Raw genomic sequence first — 24559 nt, forward strand, 5'->3', positions numbered from 1 at the left:
GACTTTTTCTTCGCGAATATCTAATAGAAGCAGCGCAAAAAACGAATAAAATTTTTCAAAAGAATTCCAACAGAAATTCTATGGAAACCCCCATAGAATTCTTATAGAATTCCAATAGATTTTTCTAGCAAATTCGCTAGGTTCTTTATTGAATTTTTTCATACGTGAAGTGCATCTGAAAAAGACCATGCCCAATTCTCTTTCTCATTATTTTCGTATTCAGGTAAACTTTTATTTTAGCAACCAACAGCAAAAGGTTTTCATTTAATGTGTGACTAGTTTACTGTCAATAGTTTTCTACACTATTTTTACACGCTTTCTTCAATTGTTGAACAATTCTCACTACTGCGGCTGGGGTTACCCCAGGGATTCTCCTTGCACTTGCGACCTTAAAGAGCAAGAAGAGGTAATTGAATGACGAAGATCATAATTGAAGGTTTATGAATTCATATATAAAAAAAAATGCTTACAGTTTGAGGCTGAAAAGCTGTCAATTTCTCCCTATCCTCCGTGGAAAGATTGACGCTGCGAATGAAAATGAACAAAGAGTCAGTTTATCGATGGAAAATAGCATAGAATGCACACATTAGTTACGCTGCACGGAGAGAAATATTCAATAAAAATTACGTTCTAAATTCTTCTCCGTAATTCCGGAGCGAAATGTGGTTGTAGGAAATTTTACGGAATTTTTCCGGAGCGTTCCGTAATTTTTATCTGAATCTCCTGTGAAAAATTACGATACCGTCACTTAAATTTTCTGAGTCGATTCCATAATCGGTGAGTGAATTGTGAGTTCCGTAATTTTTACTGAACATTTCTCTCCGTGTGATTATGTAATTGTTGAAGGCAGAAGCCGCTCGTTAACGAGCTGCTTTCATAATTATTCAAATTCAATGTACATTGCTTTGACTATTTGAATAATTCCCTAAAATAGTGCTCTCACTTTTTATAATCAAATTTGCTGGGTATGACCATTTTTTCGTGTCTCTTCATTTCCTGAACCTCGCTCACCTGCTCCTTAATAGCATAGTCGTATGTAGCTTCAATCTATATAGAAGAGAAAGAAAAAAGACACAATAGACACCGTTGAATGAGTCATGAACTGAATTGTAATTCATTAATTTATATAAATCCATGCGAAAATACCTTTACTCTACAAGATAGACGTGGGTCGTCCCCAAGATGTCCAAATGTTTCCGGTAGAACTCGAACCAAATCATCGAAAGAAACATTTTCCTCAGTTCTATTAAGGAGCGCAAAGGCACTCCGAGTTTTCAAAACTTTGGTACTCTTTACACCTAGAAGATGACACCATTCGTCGGTGTTCTTTGTGATAGTTTTGAGTTCATGTAACGCATTTTCCAAGCGCTTCTGTAGATTTTCTGTCCGCTCCATTCTTTCCTGAGACACACAGCCGGTTTTGAAACCTTTATCGGTGAGTCTGAGATCGGCATTGTCAGCTCTGAGACTTAAACGGAATTCTGATCGACTCGTGAACATCCTATACGGTTCACTTGCCCCTCTCGAGGTCAGATCATCGATCAAAACACCGATGTAAGCTTCGGTACGATCAATAATCAATGGTGGTTTATTCAACACCTGAAATTAGATTTTCACATACAATATTCCAAAAGCTTTGACATTGTCAGGTCTTTCAAGTTTTTTGTTTCATTTCTTGATGGAAAGATAAGAAAATAGCATGACACAAACTTGGCGATTTGCGCCGAGGAAATTCTGCAGAAAATATTTTAATAGAATAAGTTGTATGGAAAAATTGAACCATATTGAATTTTTCCGTAGAATATATTTTATTTATGTCATTAGGACCGATAAACCGCGATTCTAACCTCGCTTCGCTCGGTTCGGTCGCGGTTTTCGGGCCCAATGATATAAAATATTGTATGTCACACGGCGATAAAAGTATTATCTGACGAATGTAGTTTTATAATCCGAGCCGAAGGCGATAAATTTATTGTCTGGCGAATGTGACTTTATAATCCGATCCGAAGGCGAGGATTATAATCACATTCGTCAGATAATACTTTTATCGCCGTGTGACATATAATATTTCATGTCATTGTGCCCGAAAACCGCGATCGAATCGAGCGAAGCGAGGTTAGAATCGTGGTTTATGGGTCCTAATGACATAAATAGAATATATTTTACGGAAAAATTCAATATAATTCAATTTTTCTATACAACTTATTCTACTAAATCGCCTTCGGCTCGGATTATAAAGCCAGAGTCGACAGATTAGTACATTAGAGTACAAGGGCACAAATTTCGTTTTCAACAAATGTGTGTACAGACCTCGCCTTCGGCTCGGCCTGTATACTACACATTCGTTGAAAACGAAATTTATTACCGAGTGCTCTATAATATTTTATGTCAAGTCGTGCAGAAGTCGAGTTTTGAGCAGGCTGCGCGAAGCGCAGCGTGCGATAAACTCGACTTATTGCACGGCGCGGCATAAAATACTTTTATCGCCTGATGACATAATCTACTATAAACATTTCAATCGAATCGGCCAAAAAGTAATAGAGAAAGTTCAATAGAAATCCAATAGAATTGTCTAGCGATTTCGCTAGGATTTTCTATTATTTTTTTGTGCCTCATAATTACGCGGTGACGAAAGGTATTTAGTGTGCGAATATCGTCCAAAAAGTTATAGGATCCGAGATAATTTCTGTATGATTCATATAATAGGTGAGTGAGAGAGTATTTCTCCCCGGGTTAAACTAATAGAATACTAATATAATTAAGAAAATCCGTAGAAAGTCGCAGCGTCACTGATTTCTCCAGTACCACTATTTTTGGCCATATGTGGCAAAAATTAGAAATCGAGAATTACATAAAATTCATTCATCAACATCTCAGTCATTCTAAATGGTGCCAAGATGCTCTTCATCACAAAAAGGACATGAATTTGTGTAGAATACTTGAGAATCAATCCTTTTGGATTAACCCCCTACGGATGGGGTTCTCTGTTACCAAGCGCAGCGTGCACTCAATACGGTGCGAATTCCATGATTTCTAATAAATGAAAAATTCTGAAACCGATATCTCATTGAAGCTACCATATAACGGATTTTAATTTTGTTTGTCTGGTCAATAGTGCGCCCAAGGTAATCAATATTTTCAAATTTGGTATCAGAAAGCCCTGAAAACGATAGTTGATCTTATGAAAAACCGCTGTGAATTTTTCTATATTTTTATAAATATTTTCCTTGGCAGCATAGACTTTCAAAAATTCTTATGATATTATCCCTATAAAGGAGCTGATAAAGTGACGATTCACTATTGCATACGAAAATTATTGACGTAATTAGTACTATTTCTCGAAAACCTGCTCTCAAAGAGTTGGAGAATCAAGCCAATATTTTTTTGTATTTTTAAATTCCTTTTTTATCAAGTTAAAAGTTTGATTTTTCCTTAAAATAGAGGTTTTTAAGGCTGCCTAAACGCCATTCAAAATCGACTGACTTTTTTCGAATTCCGTTAAGTGCTTATTTAACTATTTCACTATCATCTTGAGAAGAAAACATTATTTTCCTTTATTATGAATCCAAGAAAAATGCCAAAGAAAATTGTTGAAATTTGGCTCAGCAACAAGTGCTCGGATTACCCAGTTTTATGGTAGGGGCCATATACCTGAAATGTAAACGGTCAGTCATTTAGCTAGACCTCTCCTTGGACAGGACTCAACCTTTTATTACCCTCCATATAATACAGTTACCTTTCTATTTAGAACATGAATTTTTTCAATTTTTTTGGAATACCAATGCAAAATGTACTTGGTGAAATTAGTCATTTCATCACAATTCCAGCAAAGCTGAATTCAAATGACTTGATTTAAAGTGAGGTTATCCTATTCAAATTGCAAATTATTTCATCATTTGAAATCTATAAAAATTTCAAAAACAATGGAATTGAGAACATCAGTGATGATATGCTCCACTTAGCCGTTTCGCAACGTTTCGGAATACCAAAATTCGTACATGGGGGAATGGTTGAGACGTGATGAATCAAAAGCCCTGAAAACCGCGTGAACTACTTTCCCAATGACGATTAAAAAGTGGGAAAAATCATACGACATTTTCCGTCACTTAAAAATTGACTCGTTGGAGCCCCCAAGAGTCCTGTGGCTCCCAAAACCCTATAAAATCTATAAAAAAAAACAAATTTAATCAGCCTTGATGCGGCGACGGAGCAGTAACAATTCTGGTAGAAATATTTCACTTAATCGGTCCGGTTTTTCAACCCTAATAATAATTCGCAGAGTCGAATTTACGCTGGATAATTGCCGAATTAATAGTAGGCTACAAACAATTCAAATTATTTGGGAATAAAATTTGTCATTAGGCTCGCTTCGCTCGGTTAGATCGCGGTTTTTGGGCCCAATGACATAAAATATCGGATGTCACACGGTGATAAAAGTATTATCTGGCGAATGTGATAATAATCTTCGCCTTCGGCTCGGCTGATAAAGCCACCTTCGCCACATAATACTTTTATCGTCTAATGACATAATATACTATTCTTTCACCAAGAGCGATGACTTTTCTTACACATAAGAGTGATAGTATATATAATAGCGTTTAGCGAAATCTAATAGCTGGTAAGGAAATTGCGGATTCAACCAAGGATCTACAGACGAATCAAAATTTAAAGTCAGATTGAACTGTGAGTAAAAAAACTTTTGTGACATAAGAAAATTATATCCTTCAGATCATTCCACAGGTAGAAATTTAGTATCAATTCCGTTTCGTAAATCAAATACTTATGTTTTTGTAAACCTAACGATTCCAAATTTTACAATTAAATTGTAAAATCAGTATTGTATTGTATACTCTGAATTTCTTGGTCTTCGAAATATAATGAAATTGAATCCTACCTCTAATGTAAAATACCTGTCGAATTAATGCTAATTGGAAATCCAGTTGTCATTTTGAATAAACTAAGAGTATGAACCTAGCGTCGTCCAGGAAATTTAAATTTAAATAATTTTAGGTTCTCTTTTCAATTTAACGGTTGGAAAGATAGTCCTCCGACGCTAACAATATTCTCCGAACATATCAGCGACAAGAAACGCGAACATTTTCTACGTCGATCATTCCTCTATACAGCACATTTAATTTTAACGTATAGGGAATGTGGTCTTCCCCAGGTAAGAATTCAAAGGCTTGACGATGGGGCCAAGCTTGGGGGAACCTTGTTTCCCTGAGGCTCGACAATACGCGTATCTGTACAGGCCTGAACCAGTCTTTGCTTGTTGAGGCTGGGACATATCAGGCTGAGTGCAGGCTCAAGTGAGCCCAAACCCATTTAGCCTCAACAAACTAAGCTTATACTCAGGCTTGGTCGAGGCTTGATCCATTTAAGCTAAGTTAAGATCCCTTGGAATACCCTCGGGAAATCTTGGCTTTTTTCAGGCTGCTTAGCCCAACGGTCAAATCAGTATTGGCTTAGTAAGGATGACACATACCAAGCTGAACTCAGGCTAGGATAAGCCTCAGCGTACTGAGCCTACAGAGACTAAGCTTATACTCAGGTTCAGTAAAAGCTGAATCCAGTAACCCGAAGATAAGGATCGTTCATACCAGGCTGACCTCAAGCTTGAGTAAGCGTCTTGATTGACAAGGAACACTAGGTAGGTGTGTCGTCGTCGTTGTCCCCCCCTCCCCGATTTCGATGAACTTTATATTAGGCGTATAAATTAATTCTTGGCCTTTTTTCGACAATTCTGACATTTATGTATAAAAAAATGAATACAGATCTAATCTTGCAAATAATCATCGTCACTTTGCATGCATTTCTCCCGTATATCGGGCAATTTTCGGATTGCGGCTCGGAAAAAAGATGGTGGTTTTGACTGGATGAAGTCCTCATAGCTCTGTCGGACTTCTTAAAAAGATCGAAACTATGTATCCACCAGGTGATGTTGTAGCGCCCAAAAAAGGTGATAGTCAGAAGGCGCAAGGTCTGGAGAATACGCCGCATGTGGGAGAATTTCGCAGCCCAATGTGGGGATAACTTTCGGCGTTTCTTTTGCCGTGCGTGGCCGCGCGTTGTCCTGCAGCAAAATCACTTGCCTCGTAACACCACCAGTAAAAGGTCTCTTTTCGTCAATAGCATCACTCAATCTTACCAGTTGGTCCTGATAACGCTTAGCAGTGACGGTTTCCCCCTGTTCGAGTATCTTATAATAGATTACACCTTTGGAATCCCACCAAATAGACAACAACAATTTTTTCCCGTGAATGTTCGGTTTTGCAGTGCTCGTTGACGGCTCCCCCGGATAAACCCACGACTTTCGCTTCTTAGGATTGTCGTAAAATATCCACTTTTGATCCCCAGTCACAATTTTATGTAAAAAGTCTTTTTGTTTGAATCTGGTCAGTAGGCACATTGCAATTTCACAGCGTCGACTTTTGTTTGCTGAGGTAAGATGATGGCGCACCCAACGACCTTCCTCCTGTATCTTCCCAATTCTTTTTAAACGCACCGAAATAGCTGGTTGAGTCACTCAAAGAGTATCAGCAAGCTCCTTCTGTGTTTGACAGGGATTTTCATTGAATAAGTTGTCCAACTCCTCGTCCTCAGTAGTATAGCTAGGCCGGTTCTGGATAGCTTCGCGAAATCACCATCAGGGGCGCCACCCTCGTGGAAGGTTCTGGAATGGTGGCGCCACCGTCACGGAACGTTCGAGAAGGATGACGTCATCGATGAATCATCTCATCAACTCGGGGGCGTGGTGGGGGTACTTCCTGAGTCCTGTTGGGACTTGTATGAAATATGATGACCTGTTGAAACTTGCATGAAATCGGATTTTGGCGCCACCGTCGCGAAATTTTCTAGACGGATGACGTCATCGATGAATCATCTCATCAACTCGGGGGCGTGATGGGGGTACTTCCTGAGTCCTGTTGGGACTTGTATGGAAGATGATACTAGTGGTGGCGCCACCGTCATGGAAATTTCTACATGGATGAGTCATCGACTCGCGTGGTGGGGGAATCCCTCTAAGACCTGTTGGGACTTGTATGAAATATGATCCTATGATGAATCATGGTGTGATACAAAGGAGATATCATGTTATTCCTCGGTTATTCTCGAACATTCTCCAAGGTTCTCAAATATTCCAAGATAAATCATAACCTCCAATTTGTGGTGGGGGGATCTCTATATAACGCGCTTACCCTATCTATTCCGCGTTCAATCTGAGTCCCAGTTCTATTGATTGAACCTCGTATTTTACAGTGATATAAAGAGTTACCATAATGTGTTATCATAATCATCTTCATAAGGAGAATGATGGGAAATCCAGCACTGATGAGATGATCCGTGAGTAGTTCAATAAGGATTGTCATACATTCGCAAAATACCTGGTGATTGACTTACATTGTTTATGGGATAATTATGAAGTATTGAAAGCTGAGCGACATCCTGAGGGGAAATCTTATTGTTCTAATTGTACAACTCGACTTGAAGGATTATCTCACATAATCCAGAGCATCAATAATTTGGGGAAATTGAAGAAATTCTGCGAGGAGCTGCGGGATAAAATCACCAACGTGGAGGAGGAGGATGAATTGGTGGCAAGGAGTGTCAATGAAATTCAATCGATGAACTCAGTTGCACCATACTGCCTCAATGACAGTGAAGTTGTGGAGAAATTATTGATTTACGCACCACCCGATCTTCCACCATTGGGGGAATTCATCTATCAACTTCGCAAAAACTTCAGAAATCTGTGCTCCAAGTTCAAACGTAACAAGTGTTATCCTTGTGATAAGTTATCTCAAACTCTGGAGATAATCAAAGGACATTTCCAAAATTTGCGAGTTTCAATTGAACTCCTGAATTTTGAGTATGATATATTCTTCGCTTCTGGCGGTCATCTGCCTGCTGATTTGATTTGAATGATGATGGAGCCGATGGGCAAGAGTGCTGCAGAAAGAGATCAACAAGAAAAGAAGATGAAATGAATTGATTACCAATTAGAGCCACAGATCCATTTGATGTTGCATTGGGACTATGCATATCGATCTGCTCGTCGAGCTCCATGGAAGGACATAGCTCGAGACCGCCATCGTTTTCAACGTCGGATAAATTTGTGTGAAAAAATGTTGAACCCTATATTATTACCAAAGCATAGACAATCTGTTTTCGAGACTCGTTTCAGCTGGTTTTGAATTGCTAATGCTATTTTTATTAATATTGTATGTATGACTATAAGGAGAAAGGTGTTTGTAACAATAAAACCAAGAATTTTTATTTTTTTTTAAATAATCAAAAACATTTATTCATAATGTACAGTGTTATATTTATTTTTCTTACATTAACTTCTTAACCCCACCATTGATTAGCAAACACTTGCAAACATTTACAAACATATGCAAACGAGGGTTGACCCCACCGGGGATGGTAGCAACAAGCTGAAGGTTGTTCTCCAAGTTTTTGATTCTCGCTTCAGTATCAGCATTCACAGATGTGGAAGCTCCAGCCTCGACCACAGACAGTCTGGCCTTCAGGTCATTTTGTGTGGATTTCAAAGAACTTACGTCTTCCTCAAGGGTATTGACCTTGGTTGTTAGCTCCTCGCGCCAGGCTTTCCATTCTTTCCTCTCCTGAGCAGAGTCCTCACGGAAGGCAACAACTTGCCCCATGAGAGAGATAAGGAATCGATTTGCGGGTGTGTCCTCTAAATCAAAGTCACTCGGTGCATTCATTTTCGGTGGAGTAGAAAGTCCAGAGGTCAAAGTTGTACCATCTAGGGGTGCATCAGCATCCGTGTCAATGGCACTCTCGAAATAATCCATACTAGAATGCAGCTCCTCAGGAGTGGTGGAAATTGGTGACAATGGGGGTGAAGCTAGGTTCTTTAATTTCTTGCTCTCGGTAAGCACTTCAGGGTAATCTTCCGAGCTCTTGGGGGTAATTATGTAAATTATGCTGATTGAAAATGCCTTCTCTGGTAAACAGACATTCGTCTCTTCACATGATTTGGCCAAGAAGTTTTCATTCCGTAATGCAAGGCCAGAAACTCTTGACAGTAGTTCAGGCGCTGCTCTGCATCTCCTGGCTCGAGTTTCTGAACTCTTGTGTAGTGGAACGGGTGGAGAGAATTCTCCAGCAGGATGCCGGTCACCGTTGACTTCGGGCAGCCCATCGCCTTCTCGATCCTCCGACAACTCGTTGTCGGGTCTTCCTCTACATGCGCCAAGACTTCTTCCTCGACGTCACAATGACGTTGACGTCCACCTCCGTGACCTGGTGGCACCACCTGGTTTTCTCGCATGCGCTTATCCACAGCCAGGAACACTTGTGGATATGGATGTTGTCGTTCGGGGTAATCCGTGCAATACCTGCGTGCTGCCTCTGCTGCGTCACACTCACATGTGCCATACATCAGGTGCATATCAGCGTATTCGCTTGCTGTGTAATTATCCATGTCTTTTCACTTCACGTCTAACCCCGGCAAAGAATCAAACACGAAGGACTCTCACTCTACAGAATACATAAAATCGACCTCTCATTTTCTTTGTTTATCACTGACGAAATTTTCGAGAATCGTCAGTGTTTACATCACAAGAGACGATGGGAATAAAATAAAAACAGTTTCATTTATTTAGAGGGAGAGCCATTCGTGTTTGATTCTTTGCAGGGGTTAGGCGTGAAGTGAAAAGACATGGATAATTACACAGCAAGCGAATACGCTGTGTAACGTGACATTTTCATATGGGGGTTAAAAATGCCTATTACCTTCGCCCTTCTTCCCCTTCATCTAGTTAAACTCAAAAATACAAAAATCTATGGGCGCCAGGTAATTTTTAGCCGGAATTACCAAACCGGATGATTCTACAAAACCAATTCTAATTGATTCCAAAACCTCAAAAATTTACACAAAAAGGGAGAAAACTAGATTTCTGGGGAAAGGTAACGGTCCTGGGTTCGCTCAGTGTGCTAGGTTGTGGAGAGAGGGGTGGATTTCAGGTGGAGACGGGTATTGGGTGGCCAAAACTACAAAAAAAAAGGAAAAGGAATCAACATCGTTCTTACGTGTTTCACTATTGAAATATGAGAATCACCAATTTTTCAAAAAAAGACATTTCAATTCTCTCAAAAAAAATACAAAAAAAAGGAAAAAAATCTACAATTAATAACGAACAATACTGGTAACAATAATAATTATAATATTAATTCCGCACTCTGATAGGAATTAGTCTAATCTGACAAAAATATTCGAAGAAATTAATATCACCGATAAATACCTCAAATAGGCCGAAATAAACATTTGGGGAGAGTAGAAATACACGCTAATCCCTAAATACTCGAGAATTCCGAGAATTGGGGGGAAAGGTATGCGGGCGACAATGGGAGCGAGAGAGACGAGAACGTATTCCACCATCGATTTTTCGTACCAGCCAAGACGGCTGAAATTCCGTAAAACTCAACTTGCCATAACTCGAAAATGGCAGAGTCAAAAATTACGGACCCTGAGACAAAATGTCCGGGAGAGTCTACCGAAGACAACAATACCAAAAAAATAATTTTTCCTAAACAATTAGCCGCCCCAGGTTCATTAATCCCCGAGCGGAATTCTAAACGCTAAAAGGCTCGCGTGAAGCGAGAATAGCCACGTGTAAACGTGGATGAGTATCTGAGGGGGAGTCGAGAGTCGGGGGGAATTCCCCCTCGAGAAACACGGCGTACACGCCAGCGAGAATGGGCTGGAAATCCATAAAAACCGAAAATGGAATATCCGGAAATCGGCAGAGTGAATTTTCGGAAACCCTGAGACGAATTACTCAGGGAAGCCCCCCGAACACATTGACCTACAAACCCTAATTTTCTTTAACTATCTACGCGAACCAACTCAATTCGAACACGAGTGGAATTTCTTACGCGCAAAAACCCACGTATAACGGGAATGGACGCGCTCTGGCTATTAAACGGGAGTAATTATCCCCTTGAATAACCTACCAAAAATCACGAAAACCACCCAATCATGAGTGAAAAAAGGGGGGATCGGCACCTCATAATTTAGATTAAGCGTCACAATCACCGTTTTACCGGAATAAAATGCGACGTACGGGGCTGAAGACCCCGTAGTCGAATAACTAAAAGCCGAAATGAATTCGGAAAAATACATAAACCGAACTAAAAACTCACTTTGGGTTTCTTACCCCTCTTTGGGGTGTTCTTCGCCATCGTGTAGATACACTTATCCAAAGATAGGCACTCTAATTCCTAAGATAGGCACTGTACTGGCACTAGTTCTGGTGGGGTAAGGGCCAACGCTGAACTACCGAACTCACGAGCGTCTTGAGACACAGAGCGCGGAATTCACCGCTCAATCACCCGAATTTTGATTGGTGCGGACACGCTCCTCGAAGGTGCGAATCTAACGACAATTAATCGCGACTCTCACGACCTGGCGCGATTATTCAAATCTCACTTAACTCTTCTCTAATCACCTAACACAAAACTAGTTCCTTTTTTATTAATTATTACGCGAGACTAGGCCGAACTGTTTGTCTTTCGGATAATTACGAAGGGTCTTTGGCGCTTCCCACGGATCGGATCTCCAGGATTTTCGGGGTTAAAAGACAAGTTACCGGCACTTGTTATAACTTCATTACTAATTCCTGCTCAACTCGTTTCTGTCATCAAAAACCCAAAGGCAACCTGGCAATTCGTTGGAGACGATGGTTGCNTATTAATTATTACGCGAGACTAGGCCGAACTGTTTGTCTTTCGGATAATTACGAAGGGTCTTTGGCGCTTCCCACGGATCGGATCTCCAGGATTTTCGGGGTTAAAAGACAAGTTACCGGCACTTGTTATAACTTCATTACTAATTCCTGCTCAACTCGTTTCTGTCATCAAAAACCCAAAGGCAACCTGGCAATTCGTTGGAGACGATGGTTGCACTCGCTCCGAACGACCTTCCACCCAAAACAAAAACGTAACCAATTAACCCCTGAAAATCCAACGAAATTGGAGCGCCGGCATTTCAGCTGGACCTATTCGATTACCCGCAAGATTAACAATAGGGTGAACCCCATAAAAAGAACCGGATGACTCTATAATGTTGGCCCTTCTTCACGATAATTTTTCTGGGCCCTCAAAGACGCGTAATTACTAATCCTTACTAATATACGGAACCGATAACTTTAACCGAAAATAAGCCACTCGGAAGTGGATAAGGGGCTCTCACTCTCTCGCTCTTGGATTCTTACTCACGGATTTTAATTCAAAGTTGTAGGAGTCTCGCTGTTTACAATCGTTTTTAGTGTTCCTAACGAACATCCCCACATGTTCGTTACAGCTGATATGCACCTGATGTATGGCGCATGTGAGTGTGACGCAGCAGAGGCAGCACGGAGGTATTGCACGGATTACCCCGAACGACGATATCCATATGCACAAGTGTTCCTGGCTGTGGATAAGCGCATGCGAGAGAACCAGGTGGTGNAGTTGTAGGAGTCTCGCTGTTTACAATCGTTTTTAGTGTTCCTAACGAACATCCCCACATGTTCGTTACAGCTGATATGCACCTGATGTATGGCGCATGTGAGTGTGACGCAGCAGAGGCAGCACGGAGGTATTGCACGGATTACCCCGAACGACGATATCCATATGCACAAGTGTTCCTGGCTGTGGATAAGCGCATGCGAGAGAACCAGGTGGTGCCACCAGGGCACGGAGGTGGACGTCAACGTCATTGTGACGTCGAGGAAGAAGTCTTGGCGCGTGTAGAGGAAGACCCGACAACGAGTTGTCGGAGGATCGAGAAGGCGATGGGCTGCCCGAAGTCAACGGTGAATCGCATCCTGCTGGAGAATTCTCTCCACCCGTTCCACTACACAAGAGTTCAGAAACTCGAGCCAGGAGATGCAGAGCAGTGCCTGAACTACTGTCAAGAGTTTCTGGCCTTGCATTACCGGAATGAAAACTTGTTGGCCCAAATCATGTGGACAGACGAATGTCTGTTCACCAGAGAAGGCATTTTCAATCAGCATAATTTACATAATTATGCTGTTGAAAATCCTCACTCGGTGAGGGAAAAAAGTTTTCAGACACGATGGAAAGTGAACGTGTGGGGAGGAATAGTGGGTGATCGTGTGTTCATTTCCAAGCTACCGGATTATGCGAATGTGAGTATTCATCAATCCCGCATTCACACACATACGACATCGAGGCGGCAAAATAATGTTTTTATCCTTTTTTGTTTTCAACAGGGTCAACAGTACCTCGAATTCGTCACACAGACTCTTCCTGAAATACTGGACGATGTACCACTCGAAGGAAGACCTCGGTGGTTCTAGCAGGATGGAGCACCCCCTCACTGTGCTCGAACCATCACCGACTTTTTGAATGCGCAGTTCCCTGGACGTTGGCTCGGTCATTATGGCTCGCTCCACTGGCCTGCACGGTAAGACCAATTGAAAAAAATACAGTGTTCCGGAAAATGATGAATTTCTATTCTCATTAGATCCCCGGACTTGACTCCGCTAGACTTTTTCCTTTGGGGCTATCTAAAGGGACAAGTCTATGAGGCAGATCCAGAAACCGTGGAGGAATTGGTGGCGCGACTGCATGCGGCCGCAACCAATGTCAGCGCTGAGATGCTCCAACGTGTGAGGGTGGAAGTCCTACGGAGGATTCATGCCTGCGTGGCCGCTGGAGGCAGCCATTTCCAGCAGCTGCCAGCATAAACAACAGTCACAATCGGCCCTTTTCAGGGCCATCAAAAATGAAACGTAGCGCAACAAAATATTTTTGCTCTGATTTTTTCCTCGTTGGTTATTAGGCCTGTCATCAATCTAGCAACTTACACACTCCCCATTCTTATCCCCACTCTTGCAAAATCATTTCCAAAAGCGAAAAAAGCAATTAAAATTGAAATTATGATTTTTTATTCTTTGTTTTTCGCTTTTTTTTATGCCCGTAATCAGACACATCATCCATCTATCCTCCCATCGACTCACCAACTCCCCATCTTTATTGCCACGGGTCCAAAATCATTTCTAAAAGTCAAAAAAGTAATTAAAGTTGAAATTATTTTCTTTTTTTCTTGGTTTTTCTTGTCTTTTTATGGCGGTAATCACACACGTCATCCATCTATCCTCCCATCAACTCACAAACTCCCCATATTTATCGCCGCGCGTCCAAAATCATTTCCAAAAGCCAAAAAAGAAATTAAAATTCGAATTATTGTTTTTTTCTTTGTTTTTTGCTTTTTTTATGTCGGTAATCAGACCCGCCATCCATGTATCCTCCCATCGACTCACAAACTGCACATCTTTCTCGCCGCGCGTCCAAAATCAGTTCCAAAAGCCAAAAAAGAAATTAAAACTGGAATTTTTTTTTTATCTTTGTTTTTCCCTTTTTTTATGTCGATAATCAGACACGTTATCCATCTATCCATCCATCAACTCCCAAACTCCCCACCTTTATCACCGCGCTTCCAAAATCATTTTCAAAAGCCAAAAAGGAAATAAAAATTGGAATTATTTTGTTTTTTCTTTGTTTTTCTTTTTTTTATTGTTGGTAATCAGACACGTAATCCATCCATCCATCCATCGACTCACAAACTCCCCATCTTTATCACCGCGCTTCCAAAATCATTTCCAAAATCCAAAAAGGAAATTAAAATTGGGATTATTATTTTTTTTTCTTTGTTTTTCTTTTTTTTTCATGTCGGTAATCAGACGCGTTATCCATCTATCCTCCCATCGACTCACAAACTCCCCATTTTATCCCCACGCTTCCTAAATCATTTCCAAAAGCCAAAAAGGAAATTAAAGTTGAAATTTTTTTTTTCTTTCTTTTTGTCTTTTTACTGTCGGTAATCAGACACGTCGTCCATCTATCCATCCATCGACTCACAAACTCCCCATCTTTATCACCGCGCTTTCAAAATCATTTCCAAAAGCCAAAGAGGAAATAACTGTTTTCGAAAATGATTCTAAAGATGATAGATGGGTGAGAGACTTAATAAAGCACATGAAAAGGATTTCCCGACGAAAAACCAAAGAAAATAATAATTTATTGCATAATTCCCTTTTCTTCATCGAAAATGATTGGGGTCACGAGGGAGCGATTGCTGTGAGTTAGATGTCGATGGGTGGATAGGTTGTTAACAGACCTAATGGTAGCCACGAGAAAAACCCAAAAATAAAGGGAAAAAAAATTCTTCGGTTTCGTAATTTCATTTTTTTTGGAAATTAATTCGCGGCGCTAATGGGCCGGAAGGGGTCTGGTGTCTACGTGACGATGTGCTACATAAAAAAACGCGATTTTTTCCAAAAAATATGAACATTAAAAAAAAATTTTTTTAGGCCCTAGAATAAGTAGTAACAGAATGTTTAAAAATAAAGTCAGACAAAATTGAAAAATGAAAAACCAAAAAAAAATGGCCTGATCGAAAAACCGAAGGGGAACTTTCGATCCCCAAAATCATCCTCTGCAATACCGTCCGAGGAAAGTGATCGGTTGCGGGACACCCTGTATATGTTATAGAGGACTCAAAATTAAGTTACACGTATTTTCTTTTATCTGCCCATACGCGGTTTTAGGGGGTGACACTCCCCACGAAGGTGACCACCTCTCGGGGTATTTTTTCAATTGCGCCTATAAGGAGAATACTTAGCCAAATGTTTTGCAATATAACAGGAAGCTAATGGAGAATGATGAAAATAGAAATTGAAATCATCCCCCAGATGCGAAATTTGGGGGGTGAACCACCCCCGTGAAGAGTCATTTAAAAAAAAACTATTCTTCCGAATTTCATGAAACCAATTTCATTGGAACCTGCATGAAAAAATACAGGATATCTTTTTTTGCAATTTTTTTGGAATTGCAATTTAAAGGCAAAAAAAATCAATTTCCTGAAATGCGCCAACTTTGAAATTTTTCTCATTATAACACATAACTCGTAGGGAATAATGCAAAAAACAATTGAAATCGAATTGGGGTGTAAAATTTAAAGAGTAAACTACCCCCGTAAAAAGTCATTTCTCTCATTAAAAAAATATTGCTCCGAGTTTCATTAAATCAAAAGGCATGAAAGAAGACAAAATGACTTTTTTCGCATTTTTTTAAAATTGCAATTTAAACGCAAAAACAGATCAATTTCTTGAAATTTGCCAAATGCAAAATTTTTTGCACACTAACACCTAGCTCGTGGAGAATAATGAAGAAAACAATTGAAATGATTCTCCGGGGGGAGAGGTGAATTCAGGTGGCATACTAGCCCCGCGAAGAGGCATTTTACTACTACAAAAGAATATTGCCAAAACTTTCATGGCATTATTTCGATTTGAGAGAGCACACGAAAATACAGTGTGTCTTTTTTCGAACTTTTCTGAAAACAAAATTTTTTGATTATAAAATGTTAGTTAGTCATTCGCCTCTCACACGGTTCTTCTGAAGGAATCGTAAACATAGCATCTCCTACATTATAATGATTCAATGAAAAGTTGATATTCAAATACAACAATGACCATTATTGCTACTGGATGATACGATTCCAAATAGACATTACCATTACTACTGAAGATCGGATCACTTTTTATCACTTGTTATGGTTTTATTTAGGTCAAGTTTTATTACATTCAGTGTGCAGTATAATTAATATTAAGGATTGTAATTTTTACAGAAATGGACGTCCCTAAAATTAGCAGAATAAGGTCAAAAAATTTTTTTTGCTTCCGAATGGAAGCATTGTATTCCATGGATTTTTCGATTTTCTAATTTTGCGTGGAAATGATGTAGAATGGTCTGAAACGTAAAAATACAAAGTTTGACGACTGTGTCTGTATTTGCGCATGGTCAACTTGGCCGGCTTGATGGTCAACTTTTAGAAAATCGAAGGAATAAACGGCTAAAAAAATTTTTAAAAATCTGAAATTTCGTGAGATTATTGGTATAAATGTGGACTAACTCTGTGCACCGGTTCAGCTGAATCGGTCCAACCGTTTTCGAGAAAATGCCATTTGTTTTTTAATCGTTTTTCGTAAACACCTCGGAATCTATCCATCCGATTTCAATTTTTTTTTTTGAAATACTCGCCTCGATGTCTTCTATCTTAATCAATCAAAACATGTATACCCGCTTATGCTAAATTTCAGAGATATTTCAATTTTTTCATTTTTCGCTCAAAATCCTTGTTCACACGCTAGTTATTTTTTTAATTGATATAGCAACTTGAAATTTAGCACAAGTCTGCCTCTTAGTACTGCAATGGATGGGATTAAAGGTGGGCTGAATCGGGTGATTAGTTTAGGAGATATTCAATATTGTATCAATATTGTATCAAAACCGTTTTTCGTAAATATCTCAGAATCTATCCATCCCATTTGAATTATTTCTTTTTCAAAATACTCGCCTCGATGTCTCTTATCTCAAACAATCAAAATATATATACCTATCTATACTACATTTTAGAGATATTTCAATTTTTCCCTTTTCGAATAAAATACTTGTCCGCACGCTAGTTATTTTTTAAATTGATATTGGGTTGGGGAAAAAGTAATTTCGGTTCTTCCTAATAGATGGCATTAAAGTTGTATATCTCTAGTAATGCTTATTCAATGAAGCCATACTATAGCATGTTTAGAAGTTTACAGTCTATAGAACATCCTAGAGTACAAAGTAGCGTCATTCGTTTACTCATTCAAAAATTATTGCGCTTTGACAATGAAGATTCCAGAAGGCCACTTTCATCACATTTTGCTTTTTTACTTCCGAAAAGGAAACACTGCAGCGCAGGTTCATCGAAAATTGTGTAGTGTTTATGGTGATGAGTGCTTAAGTGAACGGCAGTGTCAGAATTGGTTTGCTCGATTTCGTTCCGGAAACTTCAATCTTAAAGATGAACCTCGCCCTGGTCGGCCAACCGTTGAAAAAGTCGATGAAATTCTTAATGAAATCGAGGTAGACCGACATATTTCATCTCGCGACATTGCTACGAAACTAAACGTCGACCATAAAACAGTTTTGAACCATTTACATAAGACTAGATACCAAAAGAAGCTCAATACTTGGGTTCCACATGAATTAACGTCGAAAAATTTAATGGACCGAGTTTCCATTTGTGAATCCCTGCTGAAATGAAACGAAATTGAGTCATTTTTGAAATAAATGATTACGGGCGATGAAAAGTGGATCACGTACGAGAATAATGTGCGAAAGAAATCGTGGTTATAGCCCGGAGAAGCTTCACAAACAGTTGCGAAGCCCGTATTGACGCCAAGGAAGGTGATGCTGAGTGTTTGGTGGGATTGGAAGGGTATTATTCATCATGAGCTGCTCGAACCTGGCCAAACCATTCATTCGACTGTCTAGTGTCAACACCTAATGCGACTGAATCAGGCGATTGGAAAAAACGGCCAGAATTGATTAATAGGAAAGGCGTCGTCTTCCATGACGACAATGCTAGACCGCACATATCTTTAGTGACTAGTCAAAAACGGAGAGTTTGGCTGGAAAGTTTTGATGCATCCACCGTATAGCCCTCGTCTTGCCCCGTCGGACTATCATTTGTTCCGGTCTCTGCAAAACTCTCTTAATGGTGTAAAGCTGGGTTCAAAAGAGGCTTATGAAAATCACTTGGTTCAGTTTTTTGCCCAAAAACCTCAGAAGTTCTACAGTTACGGAATTATGGTTTTACCAGAAAAGTAGCAAAAGGTCATCGATCAGAACGGCACATATATAATTGATTAGTGTTTAAAATTTATATTAACAAATTCACTTTGAAAAACATTACAAAACCGAAATTACTTTTTCCCCAACCCAATATATGAACTTGAAATTTAGCATGAGTTCTCCTTTTGCCACTACAATGGATAATATCAACGATGAACTGGATCAGATGATTAATTTTTGCTTTCGAATGGAAGCTTTGCATTCGTTGGATTTTCACTTTTGTTAATTTTGCTTGGAAACGATCCAGAATGGTTTGAAAAGGAAAAATCCGAAGTTTGGGGACCATGTCTGTGTGTGATAGTGTCCAATCAGTGGTCACTTTTTTTTTAAATTAACGAATAAACGGGAAAATTCATTCCAAAAAATCGGAAATTTTGTCAGTTTATTGGAATCATTTGGGACTAACTTCATGCCAAAATTCAGCTGGATCCGTTAATTAGTTTTTGAGAAATAGCCATTTGTTTCTTTACGCTTTTTCCTAAATATCTCCAAAACTACCCAACCGATTTAATTTTTTTTTCAAAATATTCGTCTTGATGCTCTCTATCGCAATCAATCAAAATATGTATACCCGTTCATAGAAAGTCTTCGAGATATTTCTATTTTTCTCTTTTTGACCTAAAATCGTTGTTCGCACTCTAGCATCCGCAAAAATGGAGATATCAACTTGAAATTTGGCATGAAGTTGTCTCTAGTAGTAACAATGGTTCGTGTTGAAAATGAGCTCAATTGGATAATTACTTTCTGAGATATTCAACTTTATATGTAAATCTAATTTTTTGAATATCTCAATAACGAGTCAACCAATCCTAATTTCAATTATTCAAGAATATTCGTCTTGTTTTGTAATATCTATGTCCTTTTTTTATATTTTTCATGTTTTTTGAAATCTTTTCTGATCATTTATTTATCCTTTTTTCAACCCTTTTATATTCTTTGTTTCTTGCTTTTGTGTAATGTCCTTCCTTTTCTTTTAAAGGATAGGAATAATAAATTATTCCTATCCTTTTCTAAATCTTTTTTCACCATTTATTTATCCATTTTTGCTTCTGAATGAAAGTCTTGTATTTGAGCGATTTTTCGATTTTCTAATTTTGATAGCAAATGGTCTAGAATGTTATGAAACGTGAAGAAATGATGTTTTTCGGGTCATGTCTGTATGTATGTGTATGATAACTTGGGTTTTTGGTGATCAATTTTTAGGAAATTCAACACATAATAAATACGGTTAAATTTGTCTCATTGGCTCATGGTAGCTATGATTATGCTTCACTTTGGTACGCAGTTTCAGCCCGATCGGTCCAGTAGTTCCTGAGATATAGCAACTTCTTTAAATTTCGTTCTTCCTCAATTTCTCAAAATCTACTACACCGATTTCAATATTTCTTTTTTCAAAATACTCGTCTCGATGGCCTCTATCTAGATCAATCAAAATATATATACTCGTTCACACAAAATTTGAAGATATTGCCGTTTTTCGGTTTTTTTATGAAAAATCTTGTTTACACAATAACTTGATAAAAAATGGAGATAGGGAGTTGAAATTTTGTATGCTTCAAGCTTTTATAACATGAAAGGTTGGTATTGTGGATGGGGGCAATTGGCCGAGCAGTTCTTGAGTTATTCAACCTATTGTGTAGATATATTTCTTCAAATTTCTCATGAACTACTGGACGGATTTCAATTTTTTTTTTCAAAATACTCGTCTCGATGGCCTCTATCTAGATCAATCAAAATATATATACTCGTTCACACAAAATTTGAAGATATTGCCGTTTTTCGGTTTTTTTATGAAAAATCTTGTTTACACAATAACTTGATAAAAAATGGAGATAGGGAGTTGAAATTTTGTATGCTTCAAGCTTTTATAACATGAAAGGTTGGTATTGTGGATGGGGGCAATTGGCCGAGCTGTTCTTGAGTTATTCAACCTATTGTGTAGATATATTTCTTCAAATTTCTCATGAACTACTGGACGGATTTCAATTTTTTTTTTCAAAATACTTGTCTCGGTGGCCACCACCTAGATCAATCAAAATATGTATACCCGTTCATATAAAAAATCAGAGATATTCCCGCTTTTTCTTTTTTTTAAATTTTTTCATTCTTGAACGCACGATATTTTGAGAAAAAATGAAAATAGTAAGTTGAAATTTGGTGTGATTATAGCTCTTATAATACTGAAGATTCTTATTTTGGATACCGCATTCGGCCGAGCAGTTTTGGAGATATTTAACCTTGTGTACAAATCTATTTCATTAAAAGGTTGATTATCTTCCTATAAACATCCTGTAGAATGTTGCTACGGTTGTATACCTGTCACAAGGACAGGAAATTGCTACGGATCCATTCGGACGCTTACTACCAATGGAATTGGTAGACATAAAAAAAGACAAGGACTAATAACGCAAAAAGTAACGGTCACATGCCTTCTGTCGGATGGGCTCGAACCCCTGCTTGTTTTTTCTTCAAAATTATGTGTTTTTAGGTTTTTTGGTGCTCCAACTAAAAAAATTGGTGCTTCAACCTTCTAGGACATAAGGGTAGGGGTTGCAAAATAAGGGATGATTGAAAAAAAAATTGTGCCAAAATTATGTGCTTTTTAGGTGCTTTCGCTGAGCGGGAAACGGAACGCTCCCCACCCGCCTACATATGAGAAATGACTGTTCTAGGGGAAAATTCATCTTAGGGGTTGAAAAAGTAGAATTGATCATAATAGTGGCATGCATTAGGTCGTAATTATATGTCTTTAATGTGCTGCAACGAATTGGGCGAGAAAAAGGAGAATATGGGAAGAAAGACCTATCTAGGGGAAAATTCAATTCGGGGGTGAATAAAATGAGATTGGTCATGACAGCTCAGTGCTATAACCTAAAATTATGGGCTTTTTACGTGCTCCAAGATAATTGAACAGAAATGGTTGAACAAATGAAGATTATTAAAAAAATTCAATCTATAAGGTACGACTGAAGTCACAAATGAAAATTTCCGGACAGTATTTATGTTTGTATTTTATATTTACCGTGTCATAGGAAAAAATATGTATTGCTAAGATCAGGCACTGACAATCTTCGTGCTCCATGCGACAAGTGAGAAAGGTCTTCAGGTCGACCTGATGTGCCTGAGAGACACAATCAGGTGATTTGCACTGATTCAAAGCATTATGTGCTATACACTAGCCGAGGCCAATAAATTCGTTCTAAAGTGCCCTCCTTTGGAGAGGGATCAGGTACACTGGTGACTGTCGGCAATTTTGTCGCGGACGCCATATTTTTTTTGAATCATTATTCATTGCAAAAAAATATGTGTTTCCAAGATCAGACACTGAAAATATTCGTGCTCCATGTGACAAGTGAGAAAGGTCTTCAGGTCGACCTGATGTCCCTGAGAGAAAAATCAGGCGACTTGCACTGTCCTAAAACATTACGTGCTATACAGTAGTCGAGGCCAATAAATTCGTGTTTGAGTGCTCTTCCGTGGAGAGGGATCAGGTACACTGGTGACTGCCGGCAACTTCGCCGCAGACGCCATATTTCTTTTTGAATCATTATTCAGAAGATCAGACACTGAAAGTATTCGTGCTTCATGTGACAAGTGAGAAAGGTCTTCAGGTCGAACCCTGATGTGCCTGAGAGATACAATCAGGTCGCTTGCACGTCATAAAACATTATGTGCTATACAGCAGTCAAGGCCAATAAATTCGTGCTTGAGTGCCCTCCCATGGAGAGGGATCAGGTACACTGGTGACTGCCGACAACTTTGTTGTGGTCGCCATATTTTGTTTTGTTTTGAATCATTATTTATTACATAAAAATATGTGTTTCCAAGATCAGACATTGAAAATATTCGTGCTCCATGTGACAAGTGAGACAGGTCTTCACGTCGACTTGATGTGCCTGAGAGACACAATCAGGTGACTTGCACTGTCCTAACACGTTATGTGCTATATAGTGTCAAGGCCAATAAATACGTGCTTGAATGCCCTCCCTTGGAGAGGGATCAGGTACACTGGTGACTGCCGGCAACTTTGCCGCGGACGCCATTTTAAAAAAAAATCATTATTCATTGCAAAAAAATATGTGTTTCCAAGATCAGATACTGATAATGTTCGTGCCTGATGTGACTGCCGGCAACCAGTGTACCTAATCCCTTTCTAAAGGAGGGCACCCAAGCACGAATTTATTGGCCTCGACTAGTGTATAGCACATAATCTTTTGAATCAGTGCAGGTCACCTGATTGTGTCTCTCAGGCACATCAGGTCGACCTGAAGACCTTTCTCACGTGTCACATGGGGCACGAATATTTTCAGTGTCTGATCTTGGAAACACATATTTTTTGCTTCCGAATGGAAGCATTGTAATCATGCAAATTTAAGTGTTGGATTTTTTGTTTTATATGGACTTAGTATGACCCCAAAAGTCCGAATATGCATTTTTTAAACCGTGTCCGTACGTGTGTATGTATGTGCGTGTGTATGTAACAAACGTTTTTTTCGATTGTGCGCTAGGGAAGCGATGGAATCGAATAAGTTTTTTCCCTCAAATGTAGGTATTGGTGAGCCCTATCCACCACCATAAATAAAAATTTAATTCATTCATTCATTTAAAAAATTTTTGAATTTTTTTGAAAATCTGTTTTTTCACGATAACTAAAAAAATGTTTCAAATTCATTAAATGACGGCTCAAAAAAATCGTTGGGGTCTCTTCTTGACCGAGTTCGGAGATGGAGGTGATAGCAATCATCGTCAGTTAAATTTTTCGAAAAATCAGAGGAAAGAAAAAAAAATTTTAATCAGAGTACTGTAGATATCTCTGGATTATCGCCCTCAAATGGATTCAATCATAGATTAAAATGTTTGTTTCAACGTTACTAAGTCAGAGTTGAAAGATAATCACGATAGCTGTTTCGATAAATCTTATGTTTGGGATAATTTTTGGAAATTCGGAAAATTTTCATCAATTTTTTGGAAATTTCGGTTTTTGATGATTTTTCCCAGCAACTTGTGCTAAATGCATCCAATTAGGGGTGAATAAATGTTTTCTGAGAAAATATACTAAAAATTACGAGGCAACTATAGAATATTATGTCTCAATTTGATTCGTATCATATTTAACAATGCTATATCAAAAAGTTTGTCGTATGCATGAAGAAGATTTTAGTTAGCCTAATTATCATCAAGGAAGCTTGGATCGACTGTATAGTCATTGAAAAAAGCAGTTCGTTATATATATATATACTATATATTTAACATTCATAAAATTGAGGTTCATGAAAAGGATCGAAGCAAACGTGTTATGAGCAACTATAATATTAGATTTAACAATCTCAGATTTTAGTTATCCGGGGCTCATAATCCATATTCTCTTCAGAAAACCCAGATAGAAAGTACAAAAGAGAACAGGTATAGATTTGAGAAAGTGATGTTATGATGGTTCTTCTTCGTAGTCATTGTTACCAGTCAGTTTGGATGAATTTTTTAACAGCATTCATTCTGAAGTGTTATTGCACTGTGAAACGATTGACGCGACATGCCCAACTTTCTAGATTACATAAAAAATCCATGTTTCATGAAGCATCCCATCTTAATGAACTCCTTACTCTGTTGAATGAAGAATTCTGAAAAAAATGATGGTTTGAATGAGATTGTGAAAAAAAAAATCATTTTTGGCTCATAATTCTTGAAGCCGAAAAATATAACACTTACTTTTTTTCATTTGTCAAGGCGATATATTCATTCATAACATTCATAAATCTTATGTTGTATTCCTTCAGGATTTATGATATGCATAAGCTCCATAAATATTCAATTATGCAGTCCATTTCTACTTCACATATATACA

General features: G+C 38.7%; 1 protein-coding gene across 6 annotated transcripts in view; it reads right to left on the reverse strand.

Annotated features, from left to right (window-relative positions):
* Nucleotides 1–207: 207 nt before the first annotated feature.
* Nucleotides 208–24559, reverse strand: part of LOC107044755 (protein MTO1 homolog, mitochondrial) — a 143889-nt gene continuing 119537 nt past the window's right edge. For all 6 annotated transcript variants that reach the window (XM_015266782.1, XM_015266778.1, XM_015266779.1 and 3 more), the window contains 4 exons: nucleotides 1147–1599; nucleotides 944–1047; nucleotides 471–525; nucleotides 208–388 (listed from right to left, as the gene is read on the reverse strand). In XM_015266782.1, the coding sequence (XP_015122268.1) occupies nucleotides 287–388; nucleotides 471–525; nucleotides 944–1047; nucleotides 1147–1599 (714 nt within the window). In that variant the 3' untranslated portion in view covers nucleotides 208–286. The remainder of the gene's footprint in view (nucleotides 389–470; nucleotides 526–943; nucleotides 1048–1146; nucleotides 1600–24559) is intronic.

The sequence above is a fragment of the Diachasma alloeum genome, unplaced genomic scaffold, assembly GCF_001412515.2.
Source record: "Diachasma alloeum isolate Michigan unplaced genomic scaffold, Dall2.0 Dall_scaffold_00796, whole genome shotgun sequence".
Lineage (NCBI taxonomy): Eukaryota > Metazoa > Arthropoda > Insecta > Hymenoptera > Braconidae > Diachasma > Diachasma alloeum.